Source organism: Podarcis melisellensis (assembly GCF_964234715.1).
Source record: "Podarcis melisellensis genome assembly, chromosome: 7".
NCBI classification, from domain to species: domain Eukaryota; kingdom Metazoa; phylum Chordata; class Lepidosauria; order Squamata; family Lacertidae; genus Podarcis; species Podarcis melisellensis.
The window spans coordinates 61,775,463-61,800,425 of record NC_138539.1 but is presented as its reverse complement, the minus strand read 5'-3'; the positions used below and the strand labels follow the sequence as shown (position 1 = coordinate 61,800,425).

The following is a 24,963-nucleotide window of genomic DNA, read 5'->3' as shown; positions in this document are numbered from 1 at the left end:
AAGGGAATTGAGGTTCTAGGCGAACTCCATTGGACTCAGCGCTGCTTCTGCGCAAAGATTCTCAGAGCAGGGTTTACCGGTACCTCCGGAGTTGCCTTTTGGCTAGAGATCGTGGCCCTGTCCGTTCACTTCACGTGATGAATTTGGGGGTGGAGGAAAGGGGTTGTTAAAAAAAAAGAGTTCTGGGTCACGAGCAATCCCGACAAGCAACCGGATCTGGATCCCGGAACATGTTAAGGTCTAAACTGAATGAGGTTTGATGTGTAATTTGAGCGATAGATAGAGGACGGGTTGCTGCTCACATTACTGCCCTCGCTATAGTGACAAACCCACTTACCTGGAGGCAATGCGGAGCTGAAGACCAGTGGGTGACGGCTCGATCCTAAACACATTTACTCGGAAGAAAACAAGCCTCGGTTTTTTGCTTATAAGGGAGACAGATACGCCTTCAGGCAGGGCTAATTGTCCCTATATATACGTACGTGTGTGTGTATTTATTTATATATGTGTGTATACACACCCCGCCCCTCCCCTCCAGGTTTTCACATTACATTACCAACAGGCTTCTATGTATTGTATATGAACCCTCTCTTATCCAGTTTTGTGTTTACTTATCTTTAACATATAATCTGAGCATTAGTTATAAATAATATGTACATTTAAAGTAACCCTCGTGAATTATGCTGTCACCCTCAAGACAAGGTAGGTCAGTGTTAGTAAACAGAGCGAGATTATATACCATGTTAAAGTGCAATCGATGTTATACTTGGGTCTTCCTCTGTTTTACACACTTTCCCAAGTGTTTTGTATGAGTGTTGCTTTTTTCCCCTAAGGAAAATTTTAAAAAACGTTTTAAATACACAATCATTTAAAAAAAACAAATCCGAAAAGACTCGAGCTATGCAATCAAAGCAAACCACCTTGAAGCCCCTTTGATTTTAACTGGAATGTGAAGCGTCCATTGAAGTCAATGGGATTTAACGAGCGCTTCGCTTTGTGTCCCGCGCAACCTTCCAGCCCGTGACGTTTATCGGGCACGAATGTTGCCCTGCAAGCCTTTTACACTCCCTGAAACCCGGCTGTAAGTGTTCTACAAGAGTTACTCCAAAACCATGCTTTGGGGTGTATTACAACCCTAGAAAAAGGCAAACGCTGTACCCACTGACGTGGGTGTCAGGCTCTACTTATTTGAGGTGTTGACATGAATTATGCAATCTAGGATTCCGATATTTACGCAGGTTTTCTTAGACGTAACTGCCATTGGAAATAACGCAATTACTCCTGGGTAAATAAGAGGGAAGGGACCCTAGAACACGTTCAGTCCTCGGCACCTCCAGTTGCAGTGAATAGCAGTTATTCTTAGTCTGTGTACTATACAATTAAGGCACATTATCTCCCCCACCCACCCCCCAGAGATTTCTGGGCTCCGCAGTCTGCTCCTCACAGAATTACAAATCCTAGCAACCCTTAAGGAACTGCAGAGCCCAGAATTATTTAAGGGAAAGAACGTGCTTAGAACAATGCTTTAAATGTACCCTATGAACACAGACTTCGTAAATGTGAAGTAGGTTTGCAACGTTTGCGCGTTCCAGGCCAGAGTTTTGGGGGTCAGATTAAGCCTTAGTGCTGACTAATAGGTAGGGCAAGGCACTCACAGAAGAAGGAGCTTGCTGCCCCCCCTCACCTGTTATGGGAGTTTCACTGCTTGCTTGAAGCAGAAGAAGTTGACCGACGTTCACCTTATCCACCAGGGGTCGACAAAGCTGAGAGATTTCCTGACAGGTTAGCGCGCAATCCTATAAAGGTAAAGGGACCCCTGACCATTAGGTCCAGTCGTGGCCGACTCTGGGGTTGCGGCGCTCATCCCGCTTTATTGGCCGAGGTAGCTATACCTCTCCCCAAAAGTAATTCTCACTGAGTTCGGTAGGAGGACTTGTTTCAAGTCAATGGATAGGATTGCAAATTTGGTCACCCCCTTGGATAATCTGAGGCTCGCAGTCTTATGGACTCTTACCTGGCGGAGGAAACCTCTTAGGACTTACTATTTGTGAGTAAACATGCATAGGGTTGAGGGAGGAGTCAGCCTCAAATAAGACGTTGGCATTTATATGTGAATACACATGCAACTCCCATTCTTCTCAATGGAACTTAAGGACGACTCCCTTCTCTAGGTCGGGCCCAAGGGTGTGTTAAAAAAACAACTCAGTGGGGATTTTGTTTTTGTCTTAGGTGGTCGGGTGACGCCGCTTCCACCTCACAGCTCTTAAAGATGCAAGGAACCCTCTTTTGTTGTTCACCTGGACTCTTTAGTCTCGTTGTAGGAAGAGCTTTGCATCCACACCACAGAAGAACATCCCACTCGGATTTCACCTGCAGACCAATAGAGCAGAGAGTTTTGAAAGTTTCGCTTTCTGACAACTTCGAAAAACAGCTTTTCCCCATGACTGGGAAAGTAAAGTTTGGGGAAACCTGGATCTTTTTTCTACCGCGTTCAAGCTGATCATCTGCAACCACGAATGAAGAACTTAAAGCCCGCCCCTCTTGTGTGTAGGAGTGGCATTGTAATTCCAGATGAATTACAAACTCGATCCTCAACTCAGTGGCTCTAGAAGCAATTTATCTTGACAAAAGCGATTGTTTAAATCTGATTGCAACAGACTGAGCATTTTCAAGGACTGCAGTGTAACTTTATTCAGCTCTTCAGGCCGCATGCGCATGCTAAACGCACCTATTGGCCAAAGTAGATTCAATTGATTTGAAATCGGAACTGTTTCCAAGCTTCTACGCATGTTTATTCGCCACTGTTTGATAGGGTTACCCAGGGAAGTTTTCAGATGCTTGCAGCCATGCTTTCCAATCCTATACAACTGTAAGGTAAAAAAGGTAAAGGATCCCTGGACGGTTAAGTCCAGTCAAAGGCGACTATGGGGTGCAGCGCTCGTCTCGCTTTTCAGGCCGAGGGAGCCGGCGTTTGTTCACAGACAGCTTTCCGGGCCATGTGGCCATCATGGCTAAACCGCTACTGGCGCACGGAGGACTGTGACAGAAGCCAGAGAGCGGGGAAACGCCGTTTACCTTCCCACCGCAGCGGTACCTATTTATCTCCTTGCACCGGTGTGCTTTTGAACTGCTAGAAGCTGGAATAGAGCAACGGGAGCTCACCCCGTTGAGGGGATTCGTACCTCCGACGTTCCGATCAGCAAGCCCACGAGGCTCAGTGGTTTAGACCACAGCACCACCCACTCCCTTTTTCCTATACAAAGATCAACACCTGGCAGCCCGGTCCCTATTTAGGTTTACTCGGAAGTAATTCCCACTGTGTTCAATGGGACTCACTCCCTTGAAAGAGCTGCAGTTTACCTCTGTGTAAGCTCCGGCTGTGCAGTTGCACTCCTCGGCACGTTTACCCGAGAGTGCACCTTTGGACTTAGTGTGACTTACTTCAGGTAAGGGCATATTATTGGTGTGCTCTTACCTTACTTTCAAAGATCAGCAAAGATATTGAAATGAGTATTTGGCAGCACAGGCGGCATTCGGCAAGTAGGTTATCAGGAGATCAATTTCTCTTGAGTGAAACGCAACCCTCCCCCTCCCCCGCATCATTTAGAAAGCTACCTCCAACGTTTTTTGGATGTGGAAATATACTCTTGGCAAAAAGACTATCAGCACACAACGTGCTTTCACTCAGCAGAAGCCTCAATTAAAACCAGTCACAAAATTAATCTACATTTGAATTTCTAAAAAGTAAGACTTCCTCGATGAAGCACGACCAGTGCACTAAGTCTTACTTAAGGCACGCCAGGTGTGTTCAAAGTCAGGTTTCCCCAACCTGGTGCTCTACAGATTTTGGATCCCAGTTCTTATTTGCCCCAGCCAGCGGGATCCAAGTATGATGGTGAGCGGAGTCCAAACTACCTGGAGGGCACCAGATGGGGAAGCGTGGTCGAGACAAAAAGCGCATCGCCCAGTAAAAAGTGTTATTGGAGCACAGACCATTTCGGACTGCAGGTGAAAGACTGGCGAATGATATTCTCAGAACACGCAATGCAGGAATATGCAGTTGCAAATCTCCTTGTGCACAGAAAACTCAGGCAGAAGGATTCCAGGCACGGAGTTTTTAACACCTATACAAAGCGATCCTCGCCTGCATGCAACAATATTGAGATGGATTGCCACATTACAAAAAAACAACAACCCAAAACCCTAAACGTGTGCTTCCGCTAGGTGTCTAAGACAGCGGCTTTAGTTTAAAAGAACGTTTTCTAGGCAAACAAGCGAATCCTCCCCGCGGGTTCCTTCCTGGTATCTGTGTCAGCCAATAGCCGTCAAGGGACTTGACAAACGTTCGCCTTCCAAGCATTTGTTTGCTTTTCACACTTCTTCGCTTCCGATCTCTGGATTCCACCTGCAAAGCAACTCACGAGGAGTCTCCTGCGGCAGGACTTGTTGGGCGGTTGCCAGCCGGGATTGGACAATCTCTCCTTAGGTCAGGTGCCGAACTGCAGCTGAATTAGCCTCCCAAAACCTGGTGCCCTCCAGATATTATGGATTACAGTACAGTGTATACAATCCCCACAGTGCTGGGCGGGGCTGGTGTGTTTCGTAGTCCAAAATCTCTAGAGGCTGCGAAAGCATCGGCTCCTTTCTTCCTCCAAGAAAGGCAAGATACACAGGCAACCTCTGGATTCGGGATTCTGGGAAACCCAAGCCTGAGTTTCCCTTCTCCCTTCCAGCAAGGCATCCTTGGAACGCGACAGCGCCACCTTCCGAAGGAGATGGAGACTCGCGCATCCGGTTGTGGCTGGCAACACTTCCGGCAATATTGGCAGCCACTGTCCCCATCGGTTAAATGGGCATAACCGTGCCTCCTCCCCACATAGTGTTGCCCTGAGGGTGACCACTGTAAAGATGAGAAAGAACTTTAAGGGGGCGGGGGGAATTGAGGAGAGGCATAAATTGTGGGTTTAGCTTTGCTTCTGGTGCCAGATCTTGTGCGCGCGTTTATAACTGCGCGCGTTTATAACTGTTATAAAAGGACTCAACCTTTAAAGCTGCGATTCTTCGCGCCCATTGATAGGCATTTAAAAAAACAAAAAACGGAGCGTTTAGACTGCAGTCGGTTCAATCTCAGTGCTGTTAACAGGAACGAAATCGCTTCCTAGGATTGACTGGGGCGCTCGCCTTTGGTGTCTGCTACTGAGCCATCCATCTGCCCTTAAAAACGTTGCATTCCTCTGGGTTCCTGCTCTATTTGACGAAATGTAGCTGCTGGCAAGCGCCGAGGCACCTTTGCCTTCCTCTTCTCCTTTGATCAGGACCTGATTTTCCGGGTGGGGCTGTTTGAATTCCTTTGCCCTGAGAACTTTTGTCAGCTTCCTCCCCTAGCGCCTCGGGAACGTGAAGGCGCCGCCCTAAAGACTTTCTCTGCTTGGAGCAGCAGAATTTCAGAAGCCTCCTTTCCATTCGAATGGCTCCCCTCCCCTGTCCCCCAAAGCACAGCGTTGAGAACCTGTGACCCTGCAGGTGTTTCTGGACTACAGAGCCCATCACCTGTGACCGCTGGCTATGCTGGCTGGGGTTGATGGGAGTTGGAGTCCAACATTTAGAGACCCATTTGTTCCCTATCCAGAGGCAGATTTAGGGGAGCACAATTAGTTTGGGTGCACTGGGCGCAGAGCCTCTGGGAAGCTGCAGAGGACGCCACAACTGTTATTTAGAATGGAGTGTGCAAGAGGCAGCAGGACACATAATTGTGCTGATGTGCTATCTATGAAGTTCAGTGGGTGACCTTGGGCACCCATAGTGCACAGTATTTATTAGGAAGGCTTACTGTGAAGTTTAAATGAATTCAACGAACACCACAATGAGCTCATCAGAGGATGGGCAGGAGATAAATGTCCTCACTGCCACTTAAGCACATTTGCAAGAGTGTGATATGATTGCTCCATCTGCACCCTGGTCCAGTTTGTTTTTTAGCTGGGAATGAAGTAAGTGAATCTAATATCCTTATGCCCTATCTAAATTGCTGGAGTGCTGTTCCTGCAACAGCAATACATTCAGCACATTTTTTGTCTGACATTGTGCTAGCATGCTGGTGGATACATCCTTTAAAAAACTTTTAAAGCTGTCTTAAACATGTTAAACTCTCTGAAGTGGTGCTTCTATTGCAAGCGTAGACTAAGCCTTAATCTGCCTCCAGGATTTTCCATGAGAACCACAGCATAGTTTCCAATCCCAAAGACACCCCCCAACACTTTATTTTGCAAGCTGATTTTTGTTTTGCACCCTGGCAAAGGTTTCTTTAACCACTTTCTTCCAGCGGGCTGAACTCTAACAAAGTCTCTCTTGTTGTTCCCATTTGGCAGAAGGGGCTTTTGGTGTGCAGGAGCATATCAGTGCTCACAGCCAAACTGTCTGGTCCTTCCACCCATATTCAATTCAGAAGATGGCCTTAGATTCCCAAGTCATAAAATCATAGAATTGTAGAACTGGAAAGGACCCAAAGGATCATCTACTTCAGGGTTCCCCAAACTTTGGCCCTCATCTGTTTTTGGACTACAACTCCCATCATCCTTAGCTAGCAGAGCCAATGGTCAGGGATGATGGGGTTGTAGTCCAAAACAGCTGGAGGCCCAAGTTTGGGAAACTCTGATCTAGTCCATCCCCCTGCAATGCAGGAATAAACAGCTGTCCCATATGGGGATCAAGCCTGCAACCTTGGTGTTATCAGCATCATGCTCTAACCAGTTTCCCAGCATGGTCAATATGAGGTCCAAAGTTTCATTACAGGGAGCAGCATTGGTTTCTCTCTATAAGGCTCCAGTTTTCCAGTGCCAACTAAGGCTAACCCCAACTTACATGGGAGCGAGTGCCCATTGACTTCAGTAGGACTTTGGTTAGGCTTGCGCAACGCACGAAACCTCTTGTGACTGAAGCCATGCATATGTCACTGCTGGGATGCCATGGTAGCGCAGACCTACAGGAGAGGAAGAGCTGGCAAAAGGTTTGTATTCAGGGGAAGGAGCTGAGGATGACACACTGCCCAGGCATGTCAGAGCGGCCTCCCTGAAACCCCGCCATTCAGCAGTTTCAGAGGACAGGAGTATAGTGGCATGGAGGAGCAAGGTTACTGAGTCCAAGGAGAAGCACCAATTAGCCTGTGATGCAGTGGGTGGAAATGTACAGCTCCATGATTGGAGAAGAGCCTGCCCAGCTGGATTCACTCGGCTTATTTAATAACCTTTGTTTGACTTCTGAGTGGGCAGCAGACACTGCAAGATTCAAATCACTCACTGCTCCCGAGTGATCTTATCTTACTGCCCTGACAGTAAAAAGATTGCCATCACCACAGCCATGAAGCACAAAACATTTCCCCATTTCATCGTTCAGATAGTTACCACTATGTGTCTCTTAAATTACATTGACGAGAGATTGCCATGTCTATACAGGGTGCAAATATATGATGCATTGCAACAATAATAGGAATTGTGTTTGCTAAGGCTGGAAGAATACCAGCCCCTCCCCCAACAAACTAGACACAATTAGGAAAATTTGGGAACAGCACCATGTAATCCAACTTTCAGCGATGTTATGAAAGAAACATAATTGTGCTGATGTGCTAGACAAAGGAGTTTGACAGTTGAAGGGGTGGACTTCAGTCATAAGAGTTACCTATAACTTCAATATTTAATATTCATATTTTGTTAGATTTGTTACACTAGCACAGTGATGACTTAGGATGTATTCACTCTTTTGGGGTAGCTTCCCCCCTACGTAATTTTGTTATTAGAAAGCTGTGTAGCATAAAAATACTGTAGCTGAATAAAACAGTAAAGTTAAGTTACCAGCAAGTATAATGAACTACATATATATCAAATGGTGTTGATAGAGGTGTGAATTCCAGGAAGCAGCTATGAGTAGAAACAGGAAGTGGAGTGACACTCTGTTCTCTCTATCCCAAGCCAGGTGAGAAAGTTCAAGTTCAATGTTTAGACAAAGAGATATGTTTTTAGGAAGGTTGAGTATTGTTTCAGCAACATTATCAATCCAGGTATCAGCAGAGCTAGAATTTGCCCTGATACCATGAGATCAAAGCTATATGTGTTTACCTGGATGTGAGTCCCATTGATCGCCATGGTACTTACTTCTGAGTAGACAATGCACAGCACTCATCTATATCGGTTCCTAAATCCATAAACTGAGTAGGGTCCTGTAATTTTACCAGCTGCAGAAATGTAAGAATTCTACCATCAGTAACAGGAAAAACTGCCTCTGGTGGAACTCTGTCCTGTTCCATTCTTAAAGGTAGAAGAAGATTCATCTTGACCTGTCAGCCCTAATCAACTTTCTTCTTACTAAAATTAAAAGAAGAGAACAGGCTAAACAAAAGTGAGAGTCAAGGTCTAAACTTAAGCTCTTTTCCTTGAAGAAAGAGGTGATTTTATAAAGTTATGCAAAATGTTAAACATTGGGTTATCTGCTGGCATGTTTCACAATCATGGCGTTCACCAACCCACCAAGAATATATGAATCCTTAAAAGGCTACTTTCAGTGGGGTTTATGTGAGTTCATTACACAACAATGGCATCATGAAGCATTGATCACCATGTATATATGAGTCACCACAGATCAAACATTCAGGCAGAGCTTCCTATCACTGCAGCAACCATACCTCAATGGAAGCAAGTTCACATGGAGTCATTGAGCAATTTTATTTGCATGGATTTGTGTCACAGTGATTTATCAGGTTACTGATGAGTGGCATACACGTGGCTGCAGTCCAGTCTTTAAGAACTTAAGGAAAGCTCTGCTGGATCAGCCTCAAGTCCTATCTAGTTCAGCATCCACAGATGTCCATGGAAAGCCCAGAAACAGAACTTGAGAACAAAAGTCTTCCATCCACATAGTGTGATTTGTTGATTCCTCACCACCACACACACATTCTTTAGCAGGTAAAATGTTTACCTAACAAGTCTTTATTCCAGTCAGAAGAATGAAACGCACTACAAAGGGGCAAATCTTCATATACTCTTTAGATTATCTCTTGCATTATTGTTGGACGATACTACTGAATGTAAAGTCCTTTTACTTCTCTGAATAAATTGAATAAGGCCAGGAAGAGGGACACTTGCTTCTTCTCACTGACTCTGTGTCTGCGTCAAGCACCATCAGAAATCACTTTCAGCTAAGCAGTTTTTCTACTCCTTCATAATGTTAAGTAAATACATCTAGCTATCACCAGCAAGCTGCCAAGGGAGAGGCTCTTTTTTCTTTTTCTTTTTTAAGAGAATGAGAGTCATTTTGTTGTCGCCATCATTAAACAACTGGCAGACAGAAACCCTTGTTGTATAAATGCCGGCATAAGATCTATGTGTACATCCAGATTTACTGTACTTGCTTGCCCTAGAAATAATTTCCAAAGTGGAATGTACTCCACATTCAAGGTAGATTCAGGAGGCAGCATTGAAAATGTCCCATGAAAACTTGTTATAGGCTGCACATCAAAACAGAAAGACTTGCCTTCATTTCTAAAACAGAAGGTTCTTTTTACCTGGACTTCTCCATGATTTTTATAATGGAATATTAAAAGGAGAAGTTTGGCTGTGGTAAGACATAAAAAGAACATTGAGGGAATCCCATTGATTCCCTGCATAACAACTGGTCACAAACCAACACAGCCTCAAATGCAATTAAACCCTTTGATGTCAACAGCTTAAGTGTGCTTAACTTTGTGTTGGACCAAGGCCACTCTGAAGACCTTCAAAATGTATTTGTGCCCTAGAATAGGGTTTCCAATTTGGAGCCTTTGCAGTTAACGTACATACACATATTTAACTTATTTTCCTAAGCACATCTTTATTTTGTCCTGCATCGACAGTTGATGGTAGTTTTCAGGACATACAAAGTGATTATTATCTTAAAGCCGACTGCAAAAATGTGATTCTGGTTTTTTTTGGGGGGGGGTGGAGAGATAGACAAATCCCCCATTTAAAGTGTGGAGGCCTTTAGGCATTTCTCTTTGGCTGCTTGTCCTCTCAAATGCTGCTCATTAATGGCTGGATCCTGAAGACATTATTCAGACAAAACCTCCATTGTAGAGTCAGACAATAAGACTCAATCCTGCTAAAATTTACATGTGTGCTTAATTTTACCCAGTGAGTCATTCAGCAGATTTCAGCAAGCCTTTAGATCAGGGTCTGGGATGTAGTAATAAAGTTTTGTAGATGTTTTGCCTTGGGACAAGGGATCTGAAACTTGGCTGATCTTTCATACCACAAAGGTCCATATTATGACAGTGATTGTATTGTTCCTTAGGGCTGTTGGGTCACTCCTGAGATTCTCACCTAACACACAGTACTGTAACTCGTCATTTCTTACACCCAAGGTAAGCCATTCCTTCGCTTGACACCACTTTGAGGTTTTGGAATCACACAAATTCAGACAGACCATCCTACCTCCTGAGACAGACAAAGAAGTTAAAAGCATTAAACAGGAATTTCTACAGAAATCCATCCCGAGAGTGCCATTTCAAGTGGTTGGATGAATATAAAGTTTTCAGTAGGAGCCTTGGGGCAAAATTTATGGCATGATTCAAAGCTCATTCTGGATTGAATTCCATACAAAATGGGAGAAGAAGACTATGGGTGGATCTACACACAGGAAAAACCAGCTATAAATAAGTCAGAAATTAAATCATTATAAGAAAGGGGGGGGACACTATGGAAAATTGCAGATAACTTTTTTTTGCTCTCCAGTGCTATCTGGTGTTGCATGTTCATAATGCATTGAAAACACTGGGTGTTGTTGTTTTTTACTAATGTAGCTGACTCCTATATTAAACCATTTGTTGATTATATTTTCTTCTGCATTAAGTTGTATAGCTGTCATCAATGCAGATCAAACAGTCACTGTTTTGCACACTTGGGGGGGGGGGGCTTGTGCCCTTGGTATGACTAGGCAGAGGGAGGACTGTTGACTTCTTGCACAAATTGTGGTCTTCTTGGAAGTATCTGGTTGGTTACTATAGGAAAGAGGATGCCAAAACTTGATGAACCTTTGGCCTGAATCAGCAAGATTCTTGTGTTTTTAAATTGTTCATAACAATAGACTTAATGTCTATAAAATCAGTGGAAGGTTCTACAGAGGTCCCCCCCATTCTCTTCAGTCAGAGATGGGGAACCTGTGGCCTTCCAGATATTGTTTGGCTACAGTTCTCATCATCTCTGACAGCTGGTATCTAACAACATCTGGAGGCAATCTTTTCCGTAACTGAAACCCTTGATTGACCCCTCTGGACAGTGATTGGCAAGATATGAGGTAGTAGTGAACAACAATTGTGTACCCTTTATGGATCCTAGCTGCTCAGACTGGTGTAATGTTGACAAGGACTTAGCTCAGATGCTGTGATACAACCCACCCGACCCCCCAACCTTCTGTTGTCTTGTCAACAGCAATAGCTGGCCTGATTGACACATCTCCACTCCCTTCTTTCCCAACTAGTAGGATTCAGCGGTGGAAACACAGAGACAGAAAATGACTAAAGTCACACAGAGCCTGGTATTGTATTGAGAGTTGCCATTGACCGTGCTTCCCTATGGATGGATCACTCTATACTGCCAAAACGAGAAGAAGCTGAGAGCAGAGGAAGGGAAGGAAACAGGACTCAGTTTCTGTAAGGAAGGACAATGTGCTATTCAGTTCTGGCACTCAAAAACAAATTCCTGGGCTCATAATTCTGCAGTTTGAGTAAGTGAACCTGTCTGTGCCTGGGAGATTTGGGGGTTCTAGTAAAAAAAATAAAAAGGAAAGAAAGTACTATTTATTTTTATTCATTGGATTTGTTTATTGACCATCCAATTATGACTGTTCACAACAAAATAACTGGACAGTTCACAATATATTAATAAAACAATAAAAATACCACCCATAAAACCATCACATGTAGGTAAAACCAGGAATTTACAGCTCCTCATGTCAGTACAGCAAACAATAAGAGCAATTTAGATGACCCAGCCACATACTCATACCGCCCAAAGGTCTGGATGAATAGGTGTGCCTTGAGGTGTTCCTCAAGGATCAATCGCTGGCATCTCCATGTAGGGCTGGCAAATATTCCTTGCCTGAAACACCAGAAAGCCACTGCTAGATGGCATGGGCAGTACTGAGTTAGAGGGTCCACCAGTCTGACTCTGTATAATAAGGCTGAGTTCCTGTGTTCCTTTGTCCCCATACAGATCTGCTGGTCTGCACTGTTGCATGAAACGAGGATGAACCTGCAATATACCTAAGGCTTCCTGGGGGCTGAACGTTGCTTGGGGAAGATTGACAGCTATAAGCAAGCCATCTGCCACTGAGGACATCTTGTTTGACTCATTACCGATCATCACATCACAAGAAGCTTCAATAAGCTTCCCAAGAATCCCAGGGATTCTTTAGAACAAAGCCTGGAATCCATTGTTCTTAGAGGTTGCTGCAGGTTTACAATGCTTTTGATATCATTTACTTTGGGAACATGCAAACTTTGGACATCATTTCAATCTTGTAACCTTGCTTTATATAACTTCTTGGCTCCTCCCCTCATTCCACATGCACCAACAACCTCTCCCTCAGCTTTCATTTATTTTCAGACAGGTATACTTCCCAAGGCTTTCTCATCATTCAAGGCAGAAGATACAACTGTTGCCCTCCATGCCCCAGCTTTGTTGCTAAAAATAATTCCTTTTGGTACAGTTGCCTGAAGGAGCATCTCTATCCCAGTTGCTCAGTCCAGATACTGAAGCCCAGCTCTGAGGGCCTTCTGGTGGTTCCCTCTCTGTGAGAAGTGAAATTACAGGGAACCAGGCAGAGGGCTTTTTCAGTGGCCACATCCGCCCTGTGGAACACCCTCTCGGTAGATGTCAAAGAGTTGAACAACTGTATAAGTTTTCGTAGACATCTGAAGGCAGCCCTGTTTCAGGAAGTTTTTAATGTTTGATGGTGTGCTTTTGTTGGAAGCCACCCAGAGTGGCTGGGGCAACCCAGTCAGATAGGTCGGGTATAAGAAATAAATTATTATTGCTTTTTAATGGATCTTCTAATTAGTATTTTGTGCGTGCACACACCAGCTTAGCACCCTGTGCAGGGGAACTACCTGCATTGCCCTAAGTCCAACACTTCTGTAGGGAAGTTGTACAGCTCCCATGATCCCTGACCATTGGTGATGCTGGCTGGGACTGATGGGAGTTGGAGTCCAGCAGTATCTGGAAAGCACCAGGATCCTTGTCTCTCTACTCTACTTGCTTATTTTTAGTATGCCAGGGTCTGCTGGAAGATGCAGACTTGCACTAGGACAATGGTTAAGAACTTAATCCCAGAGGTAAAATTAATTGCAGCTGCAGCAATCTGGTGTAGATTAAAGAACACCGCTTTGTAAGTTTCCTGTTAAAATTATCTTTTAAGGCTTTGGGGAAGGAGGGGTAGGGGGAGATTAATATTGTTCAGGACATTGCAATCTTCAATCGTCAGTTTCCAGTCATGTTTTCGAAAGGCTCTGATTTTTTGTAGTTATGAAACCCTTAGTATTGAACATAATCTTTCTGATCATTGCCCAGATATCTGAGAAGACAATGGTGGGTAGGTGTAATCACAGACTAATGCCACATATTTCATACAGTCTGCTTACAAACAATAACATGCATCAGGAAAAAAATTCCACTTTGGTTTCATGGCTCAAATCTTTAAAGAACTCAGATCAAAACACTTCAACATTGAGTCCTGAAACTTAGCAGTCTCTGGGCATGACCTACCAGAGTGCTCACCTGTGCAGACATCGGTGAAATTAAGAGGAACTACCCAAGAGCACAACCTGCCAGGAAGTTTTCCTGGGCAAGCCTGATTGACACGAAAGAGCCTCACTATCCTCTCAGGCAGCTCCCATTTAGTTCAATGGGATTCTGAATCAATGCATAGGGTTCAGCTTCTGAAAAATCAGCTTTTATCAGAGCAGAAAGGAGTTGCCTACTGCTATATCCTGAAGGGTCTCTGACTTCAGCTGGTGTTGGACATGAATGCCTTATTTACATTAGAACACAGTGAAGCTAACCCCCATCTCACCTGCAGTCCAGCTTGGGAGAAAGGTGGGAAATAAATTTATTTACTAATAATACTGGCAAATTTCTTCCTCATTCTCAGGTCTTATTAGAATTTCTTCAGAACTTTTGGAGGGCACAGGGTTTAGTGTACTTTATCATTCCCAAGTGTCCATGGATGGTGCATGTGTTTTTCTTTCCACTAAATATTTCTACAGCATCTTATACGCCTCCTTCCAACAACTCCTGCAGCCAAGCTGGTGCCCACTATATTGCTTTGCCACATCAGTGAAGCCGAGAGAGGGGTCTTGTTGCCTCAGGAGCCCAAGACCTCCATACACCCAGCCCATGCTTGCACCCGGAAAGGTCACCTTGGTGCTGCTAAAACAGCAAAAGCAACACGGAAGGCAGTAGTTATGAGTTACCATTCTCTGCAGCCACAGAAGGCGCTGTGATTCTCCAGCAGTTTGGCTTCACCCCCATTGTCTCCTGAGACAGACTGATGCCAACAATAACTCTGCAGCCTCCTTGGCTTGCTGCACTTCCTGATACGAAAAAGGCCCACAGGGTGACCTGCTTTATAATGTTTCTGGCTTAACTGAAGCATGGGAGCCATGGCTACTGAATACCTAGGATTGGTGTGTCTGCTGATTTTGTTTTAAGGGAAGTATTTCCTTTGACCTCTTAAAAAAAAGAAAACCACACTGATGCCTTTAAAGGTTATGTTTAACAAAGTAAGAACAAGCAGCTATCAGTGAAGAGTAGGCAACCTCCCAGTGCTAACAGGAAAGCCCACTGGAGGATGTCATGGGGTTTGCAGGAAAGATGAGCACCCAGGAAGGCTGCAGAGTGCAGACCACCAGAGAAAAGATATGTAAAATGAAAGAGAAGACCCTCACAAATGTCCTTTGGCTCACCTTGAAAGTAAGGTAAGCAAAGCAAAACCCTGCACTCCACCCATGAGCATGTTGCTGAAATTTTCACTCATCTTCAATAACTTTCAAATGCAATTTCTATATCATTAATTGATGGAGAACGGTTAAAAATAATGTGACAGGTTTTTGTGTGTGTGCTTGAAACCCTGCACCATTCTGAAAACATACTTTTCAAACAGTGTAATCCATAGCCCAGAAAGTTCTTGGAGTGAAGTCAGTAACAATATATTTCTCGGATCAATAGGAACTAACCAGTTAAAGCACGAATATTTCAACTTAACTGGCCACACAATCCTATGCAATTTTTTAAGGAAATTAGCTCCATTGAGCTCAGTGGCACCTACCTCTGAATAGAAAGCAGGACTGCACAACTCACTATGGATCAAAATTAAGACTTCATTAAGATTTACAGTACAATCCTGTTTTCATGAAACATTTTCAACACTGCCCGTTTTCAGAGCAGACAGTTTTAAAAAGAAAGTCAAGTACAAAAAAGGAAATAGTTTATGTCCATTTTATTGTTTAATTGCTTTATTTCATTACCACATTGTATCATGATCTTCATTTTGCATTATGTTTGGTCCCACTGTGAAATGTTTTTCTGTAAACAACATAAAAATACAAAAAGAAGGACACAAATCACATAATAAAAGAAAAACAAACCAATAACCTGCCCCGCCCCCAAACACATTTAAAAGACCATAGAATGATCATCAGCCCAAGGCCTGGTTGTAGAGAGATGTTTTCACCTGGCACTTAAAATATGTTATGAAGGTGCCAGGTGAGCCTCTCTGGGGAGAGAATTCCACAAACAGGGAGCCACTGCAGAAAAGGCCTGTTCTTCTGTTGCCACCCTCTGAACCTCTTGTGGAAGAGGCTCAAGTGATGATTGCAGGGTCACTACCAAGTAAGTAACAACTATATGCAAAATAATTTATTGTTAATCCCTCCCCCCAAGGTATGGAGACACGTTAAAGTGTCTCATGCAACACGTTTGTCAACATGACTAAGAATCATTTCCATTAATCACAGTTCTTATAAAATTTGGTAAAACATTAAAAGGAAATGCATTGAAATTCAACCAAGGGGAAGTGAGGAAGTCACTTAACAATGTTAATAAGTGTAATTTTTAATAAGGTTATGATTTATGTTTGTTTGTTATATGTATTTGTTTATAATTTTGTGAAAATCAATAAAATAAATGGGGGGGAGAATCATTTCCACTAATACTGCCTTTTTTTCATTTCTGATGCATTCTGTGTGCGCCGTGAATTGATTTTGAGGAGACGCTGCCATAAAAGGAGCCTGGAGAAACTCTAAATCTTTTCCTAAGCTTTTGGCGCCCTCATGTGTCTAGTCCTGTTTAAGGCTAGATAATTTTTTTTGGTCAATCGCATCCTTGCAAAATGGGAAGAGAAACTGGCACTGTGTGTGTCACAGTTTGTACTTGACGGGCAGGTATCAACTGGCATTCTTTTCACAAGTATGCTGAAATAACAACACAAAGAACATGATTAAAAAATAATTGCATGGTTGCCAGGAAGTAGCACGGCTTAGCTTTTCCTTTACAGCAGTGGCGGGAGGCAGGTAGAGTTAGGCTTACCAGATGTCCCTGGTTCCCAGGTACCGTCCCCAGATTCACCAATCTGTCCCTGGACAAAATCCATCCCCGGAATGTCCCCAGAATTTAATTAATGTCCCCTGATTTTTCCCAGAGAATGGGAAAGCCAAGCTGAGGAGGTGCAGGACAGGCCCTTCCCTCACACACTGGGCCACCGCTCTTGCCCTCCAAGCAGCCGCCCCACCCACCTGTCACTCTCCTTGGGCATCCCCAAGTACCAGCAGCAGCAGCAGCCCCAGCAGCAGGCAGAGGCACAGCACACTCGGTGATGGCCACAGCACCAGCAGCAAGAAGGTGCTTGGCACCTCCACCGCTGCACCATTGGGCGGTCTCACTGCTCTTCTGCACAGAGCCCGACCTCTCTGGTTGTGTGGCACACGGAGAGAGAGAGAGAGAGAGAGAGAGAGAGAGAGAGAGAGAGAGAGGAGAGAGAAAAAAGAGAGAGGGAGGGAGGCGGAGGCGAGCTGTGCCCCCTGCGGTGGGAGCAAGTCAGCGGGGCCTGTCGCGAATTCCTCGCGGCGCTTTTAGCAGAATGCTCAGAGTCCCAGGTTCTTTAGTGCAGTATTTATTATTGTGAGCAAAATATATATACAAATATCTACAGAAGCAGTTCATATAATCAGACAGACTGCCTGGCTGTACCTTGAGGCAAAAAGAAGACACTCCTCTACACCACCACAATTACTATTGGACAGGCTTCCCTTCTAAACTGGTGACAGCCAATCACATTCTGACCCAGCACCTCCACAGAGAGTATTGCATCAGCATGTTGTATAATCTAGCAAAGTGAAGCCTGCAGACTTACTTACACATCATCCTGTGAATCCCAACAGGGCCAGCGGTGTGACCAGCAGGAGGAGTGAAGAGACGAGCAATGGATGGCGCTTGGCTAGGTGAGGAGGAGAGAAGAGAGGGATTGGGGGGCGACCAGATGCTTCTGAGAGGCAAGATTGGGTTGCTTTACCCACCGAGGAAGTGAGGGGGGCAGCGGGAGAGATTTCGCCAGATTTCACCGAGGGTGGCAACCCAGAAAGTGTTGGCTTGACAACAGTGCATTATGAAAAGGATATAGGGTATTAGTAGACCAGAAGCTTAATATGCTTCAACAGGCTGATGCAGCAGTAAAAAATGATAATGTAATTCTAGGCTGCATCAACAGAAGTACAGTGTCCAGATCAAGGGAAGTAATAGTGCCCTATTCTCCCTTGGTCAGGCCACACCTGGAGTCCTTTGTCCAGTTCTGGGCACCAGAGTTTAAGAAGGATATGGACAAGCTGGAATGTGTGCCGAGAAGGTCAGCCAATATGATATTGGGTCTGGAAACCAAGCCTTATGAGCTGAGGCGAATCTGGGTTGGCCAGGTTGGTTCTGTCAAGAGCGCCGGGGGGGGGGGGCAAAAATCATGCCTTGCTACTCTGGCATGGTGTGGCTAGAAGCCCACACACTCCCTGGACTGCTCCTCCACTGCTCTGGGGGACCAGGTGAGATGTGCAGGCTCCTCTGGCAAGGGCACATGAAGCAGGGGACAGCTCCTTGCCAAGGAATTGTAGCTCTGTGAAGGGAATGGGAGTCTCCGAGCAACGCGCACTAGCCTTGCCAAACTACACTTGCTAGGATCTTTGGAGGAACCCATGACTGTTTCAAGTTGTATGAAATTCAGTGTAATCTACTCACATGCTGATTTGGGCTTGTATCTCAAGATATCAGAAGCTGTCTTAGGGCTTGTCCACACTTGACTTTTTCAGTGTCTAGGGAGCGCAGGTTCATGTGGATTCTGCTTGCCCTATGCTTCCTATGCACAGATCTGAGCAGCTTTCCATATGCTCTGCCACGTCCTCCCAGGGAAACCCAAGTTACATTTGCTCTGATTCAGCAGTAAAGGGCAGGTTTTCTGAGGAGAAAACAGCAAGGCAAGCAGTTGTGTGAATGATCGGATCCCAGCCAAGCAAAGCTGCTCAAAGGGAACACAAAGTCCTTCTCACACAGCCTTCCCTGAGCCAGCTCAGCTTTATGAGACTGGGATCGGATCAGATCTCAGCCTTGCAAAGGAGCACAGGGCTAGTTTGGGGAGGGTGGCATGAGTAAAAGGTAAAGGGACCCCTGACCATTAGGTCCAGTTGTGGCCGACTCTGGGGTTGCGGCGCTCATCTCGCTTTATTGGCCGAGGCAGCCAGCGTACAGCTTCCGGGTCATGTGGCCAGCATGACTAAGCTGCTTCTGGCAAAACAGAGCAGCGCACAGAAATGCCGTTTACTTTCCCGCCAGAGCAGTACCTATTTATCTACTTGCACTTTGACGTGTTTTCAAACTACTAGGTTGGCAGGAACTGGGACCGAGCAACGGGAGCTCACCCCGTCACGGGGATTTGAACCGCCGACCTTCTGATCGGCAAGTCCTAGGCTCTGTGGCATGAGTAGCATCCCCCTAGACACACCCAGGGTGATTGCCCCAGCAGTGCTCCTCATGCTATGCCCCTGCATACAAGGAATACAGATCTTAGCACCTCTGCTGGTTGTCATTTTATACATTTGCCTATTTCTGCACTCACCCAGGGTCTGTGTTCCTTTGGAAAACTGAGACATGGTGGAAGCTGTCGTAGCTTTAAAAAATGGTTTATTCACCTATTTACACCTCCAGTCTGCATGGAGGGGGTCCAGATCTTACAGCATGGTCATTTCAAGAGGGGCTTGTCCCCCCACAGCATCAGAACTCCCAGCCTGCCTTCAGTCAGCCTGCCCAAGATGGATCCCAGTCATTGTTCTCCTTCATCCCATAACACCTTGCTCAAAAACCCTCTTGGCCTGGCTGCAGGCGGGGTCGTCCTCTTATATACCTGCTGGGATTGACAAGGCATCTGACCCTCACCTGAATCTCATAGCTCTCTTGATTAGTTATCATTTAACTCTTGGGGGAAATAATTAGCATCACACGTCATGTGCATGGAAGTTGCTGAACCAATTAACCAACTAGAAGGGTTACTGTTAATAGCACCAGTTTTCCTATAACTTCTTATTACTGGATAGTTCTGATGAACTGCAGAAGCATTTTTAGTTTGCTTTCTGTTGCTACCCTGGAACTTTTCTTTATTAGTGCTACTTTGTTTTGTACAATTCCTTGCAAATGAAGGAAAACAACTTTTCTGCTTGTATATGTTGATAATATAATTTTGGTTACTAAGGAAAAACAACATTGTACAAAAACAAGATTGGGTGCAGGCGTGGCCAGGACATAGGCATCCTGACTGTGACAAAGGTGACCTGTGTGCTTGCTTGGTTGATTAACAGCTGTTGGGAACTTCAAGGTCCCTGCTCTTCCTTCTTATGCTCTTTGTATTGGACCTGGAGACTCCAATAGAGAGCATTCCATGTCAAGAAGGAGGGCAAGTGGGCACTCTATCAAATGACAGGGTGGGAGTTATACGGAGCAGGGCCATTTCACTGGTGGTGCCCATTGTATGCCTCGCTCTTCCCAGACCTACTCTCTTTTGGCCTGTATTTTGGAGCTTTATAACTTAGGAAGACTATGGAAGAACTGGTTGACAAGTCTTATCAGTCGCTGATGTATGAGCAGATTTTATTTGCTGCTATTCTGGGCTCACCTAATAGCAACAGTTCTGCTACTCCTCCTTGCCAAAGTTGCGCTTTGTGCGTGGAGGGAAAGCGGCAGGTTTAACCCTTTGCGTGGAAGCCTGCTCTCATTTCATTTTAAAGCACATAAATATATATCAGTCACCCCCACCTCCACGCAGTCTCCGCTTTTCTTTTCCCCCCAACCGCGATGGATGATGAGAAGGGCAGATGTCAGGAGCGTAAAAAGTGTAGCACAACAAGCAAGCCGGGCAGGAGATGTGATTGGAGGCAGGGGGGAAGTGTTTCCAAGCCTCAGCCCCCACCCCAAAAGCAATCGCGGAGAGCGATGGCCGTGAATGAACTGCCGCTGCCCAAAAAAAACACAGACACCGAGCAAGCCCTACGGCGTGCCTAGAAGAAAGGAGGAAGAAGAGCTGAGGGGAGGAAGAAGAGGAGACAACAGCTTGCTACCTACCTCCCGCCCTTTGCAACCTGCTCCGGCCCCGCTTGCGCTGCTTGTCTTTTTTTTTTTTTTTTTTTGCAAATCTATGCAATATTGCGCTTGACCTTCCCAGCTCGCCAGAGCCACCGGTGCGAGGCGGGAAGCCGAGGGGAGAGCAGCAGAGCCGGAGTGAGGCCCCAGCCGAGTGGGCAGGGCTCAAGTCACCCGCTGTCGAGAAACTGGACAGGGATGGGAGCAGAGAAGAGAGAGACCCTGACTGGGCAGAAGCGAGGTCAGGTGGCATGGAGCCGTGCTCACCTCTTGCGAAAGAGAGGGGGCGGCGGAGGGTCTCTCTCCGACATGTCACACCACCGCCAAGCTCCCGGAGTGCACATGGGTGCGCCCCCCCCAACACAGTTGGAGCTTCCCTCCTCCCTGGCCGACAGGGAGGGAGGGAGAGGAACTGCTTCTTTTGAAACCCGGGAAATTTAAGGGAATTTATCAACCTGGGACAGCAGCGGGACATGGCACTGGGATAAGGGACTGTCCCACCAAATAAGGGACGGTTGACAGCTATGCCTAGAAGAAGGCTGGAGAAGGAAGGGGGTGTGTGTGTGTGTGTGTGTGTGTGTGTGTGTGTGTGTAAACCTCTGGCCTTTTGTACAGCTGGAAATGTCACCTACTGTACATTTTCTCACCTGGCCCCACTTAGCACCGGCATGCTGTCCCCATAACATTGCCCCAGTGCAGCCCTTGCATTGAAAAGGTTTCTCCACCATTGGGGTAAATGAAAGTCAACGAGCCCGGTATGTATTTGTTTCCCTGCAGTTCCTTTTTCTCAAGCGGAGACGCACTTGGGAAGTTACTACATGTTTCTTTGAAGGTTGAGATGCCTCCTTCCTTCCACAGTTAGTGTGTTTTACAGTGCAGCATGACAGTATGATTTTTATTGAAGATTAATTGTACAATTTCTCGTTCTTTCTCTAGTAACACTGGCTTACCCTTTCTGAACCAGGCGTGGGGGAAATGAGCCAACACTACCATCTGCTGGTAGTAAATCATATATATTCCTCCTGGATTCACCATGATCTGTTATCTCGCTGTTGCAATTGCTTGGTTTATTTTATTTTTTTTCATACAGAGAGAGCTTTGAATTATATCCTTGCATTGAAAAGTTCAAAAGGTGGTATTCCCTTATTTAAAAAAGAAAAAGTTCAGAAGAAGAGGTGCATCTGAGAAAGTGGACTCCGGTCCATGAAAGCTTATGCCATAAAAATTTTGTTCGTATTCAGGGTCCTACAAGAATTAATTTCTGCTCATTTTGTTGCTTTTAATGAACTGCTCATTTGTATGATATATATTTGATGATGACTGTTCTTTGATTTATGTTTTCTGATGCTCCGAGTATGTTAGAAGGAGAACAGGATATATAAATAAATAAACTTAGGTTTTCTGAGGTTTTGCTGCAATAGACAAACGTCGCTGGAAATTTTGCCACTGATATCGAGCCCTACAAATCATAGAATCACAGAATTCCCAGTTTCACCCAGACTTGGGAATTGGATTGCAGCTTGCCTGCCTATTTGTCCAATGGCAGGCAGGCTGCAGCCCCAGTCCCAACACTGGGGCAGATCTGACTGAAGCAGCAGGCTTCACTCTGCTTCACCCCATGGATTTTAAGAAATAATTTTACAATTTCAAGCTTCGAGGTGTCATATTTATAACAACATATTTCTTTACAATGTTGTAGGATGTAGGTGGAAATAAAGATACATAAAAGAATGCATATTTGTCACGGCATCCTTCTGTTTGTTTGCTTAAAGAAGGTAGATTTCCGGGGGGGGCACTGAGTTATTTGTTTGTTTATTTATTTATTTATTTTCTGAAAAGGGAGTGGTAGGCCAAATAAGTTTGGAAACCTCTGATGTAAATGTTTCACATTTTATCAAAACTCAAAGCATAGGCATGGTGTCCAAATGTAACCACTTCTTCCTTAAAGGAAAGCTTTCTCTAGTCCTTCCATAGAAAACAAGACATTCCAAACTGACAGCTGATGTAGCTATAGATATAGATGCAGAAAGATAGATATCCAATTTCTGCTAATGTGGGCACATGCAAATGTTTGTAGTACAGTACAGTGGAACCTCAGTTCCCGAACACCCACATTGTCGAACGTTTCAGTTCTCGAACGCCAAAAACCCGGAAGTAAATGCTTCCATTTTTGAACGTTCCTTGGAACTTGAATGTCTAACACAGCTTCCGCTGAGTGCAAGAAGCTCTTGCAACCAAACAGAAGCCACACCTCGGTTGTTAAATGTTTCAGAAGTCAAACGGTCTTCCAGAATGGATTACATTTGACAACTGAGCTATCACTGTACATTAAATTCTTTTCTGTATGTATGTATGACAAAGAACCCTGTGCAACGCAAAACTTGGCATGTTCTGAATTTATCCCACACAATTTCTCACTTTTCTTATTCAAGATCTTCTATGCCCTGGGGACTAAACAGTCTATTTCAAGCCTCCTATGGTCACCTGATACACTGGGTGCCTTTGACTCCCATGGTTCTGCTCACATTGCTGGCCGTCAGTGGAAGGAAACAGCCAGAGAACAATCTTAGAGAGCGCTAGGCAACATAATAGCAGGTGCTACAGCAGATATCAACCTATAATTTGGAAAGCTCCAAAAGCAACTGCTGCAGTTCTTTAACACAAATGCAAGCCATAACTAGCAGAGTTCTTAAGATATTGTGTTCCCCCAATTTACACCTTGCCCATGAGAAGATTTGTTACTTGATGCTAACAAGTTCGGGAGAGTTATTTTCCTTTGTTTGCTTTTAATAAGATGATCCCAGTTTAGTTGACTTCAATGGAATTACAGGAAGGTCTGCCCATCAAATGATTAATCCATTTCTTGAACAGATTTAGCCCCCCAAAAGCCTGCAAGGATCAAGAGATTGAAAACACCCTTCTTTTGATCACAGGGTTTGATGGTTCAATGGGGAAGAGATTTTTGCTATGTTTGCAATGGACTAGCTTTCTTTCTCATGTTAGCTGCTACTCATTCTTTCTTGCAGAAGAGTGTTTTCTTCACACCCCTCCGAAATGAGGACAAGCTAGAGCCTAGCATATGCTACAGAGTCTTCTATTACTCCTGTCTGCCAAGCAGGGAGGCATTATTCAAAAGCAGAAAAATCAAAGAAGACGAAGAAACCACCTAGAGTAGGGAACTAAAGTGCAGTTCTTTGATTTCCATGTGATATTATGTTGTTTTGCAAAGAATAACTGAGCACCTTCACTACCCCTGTGTCGTGGTCTGGCTGTGTGGCCTAACACAGCTGGAGCTTTCTGACACAGAAAATTTATTTGCCCTAGCAAGCAGTTCCCATAACGTACCATGCTTAGACTCACAGCATTTCTGACAAGAGACAAGTCCAAAATGCATGCTGAGCAGAAAAACCTGTGAGGTGCAGGAGGAAACAGCAACATGGGCACCTGATGGCCTAATTGCAGTCTCAGTGCTGTCTATTGCTGGGAAAACAACTTTACTCAGTGACACAACCCTGGTACGCATCCCTATTACAAAACCCTATTATAAAATATCATCATAAAACATGTTCTCCGTTTGGCATGAGTCAAATGCCATGGTCCAGCTGATTCCACTTCATGCCATATTCTTAGGTTTGTTGGGCGAGAACAGCTCCTGGTTATAATTGTTTTAATTATAGTGCATTTCCCCTACTGCCTTGAAAACTGCAACTGATGTGTATGCATATATGATGGATGATTCAGTCTGCTTAGTACAGTGGCATCAGATGGTGCTTGTTTATTCAAGTGCTTTTTTACTTTTTTATTTTGTTTTTTGCTTAGCTCACATCTCTGTTGCAACAAAGCCAGCTGCATTCAAACAGAGAAAGTGAGAGAGGGAGAGGGAGAGAATGCAGTTCAGCAAACTGGCAGGGCAGGAGAAGAGGGGTATTATGGAGCTTGTTCGAAACCTGAGTTGGCTTTAAGAATCTCCAAGCAAAAATGCTGGATGGCTGATGTAAGTTTATGGGAGATTTTATATTCTGCCACTTGCTAGATAATGAACTGGCTGGGCCATCAGCCCTTGGAGAGGTGTAAGATGGCAGTGAACCCATCATTTGGGGTTTTTTTTGCTAGAAATATATCTTGAATGCTGATATCTGGACATTTTGCTTATGTTTTAATGAGCCAAGATGATACTTCAAGCTCTATTTCCCTCTCACTGGTTTAGAAAATTGTTGCTGAAAAAATAATAATAATCCAGAGTCTTTGGAGCTTTTTGTCTTGTCATCAGGCAGACTAC

At 44.7% G+C, this 24,963-nt stretch overlaps 1 protein-coding gene across 2 annotated transcripts in view; it reads left to right on the top strand.

Moving 5' to 3' along the window:
• Positions 1-17,422: 17,422 nt before the first annotated feature.
• Positions 17,423-24,963, top strand: part of GCNT2 (glucosaminyl (N-acetyl) transferase 2 (I blood group)) — a 55,525-nt gene continuing 47,984 nt past the window's right edge. Inside the window, exon 1 of one of the 2 annotated variants that reach the window (XM_081918261.1) lies at positions 17,423-17,515. In XM_081918261.1, coding sequence (XP_081774387.1) covers positions 17,497-17,515 — 19 coding nt within the window. In that variant the 5' untranslated portion in view covers positions 17,423-17,496. Of the gene's footprint in view, positions 17,516-24,554; positions 24,679-24,963 lie in introns of those variants that run through there. The other variant, XM_081918262.1, reaches the window with a different exon arrangement.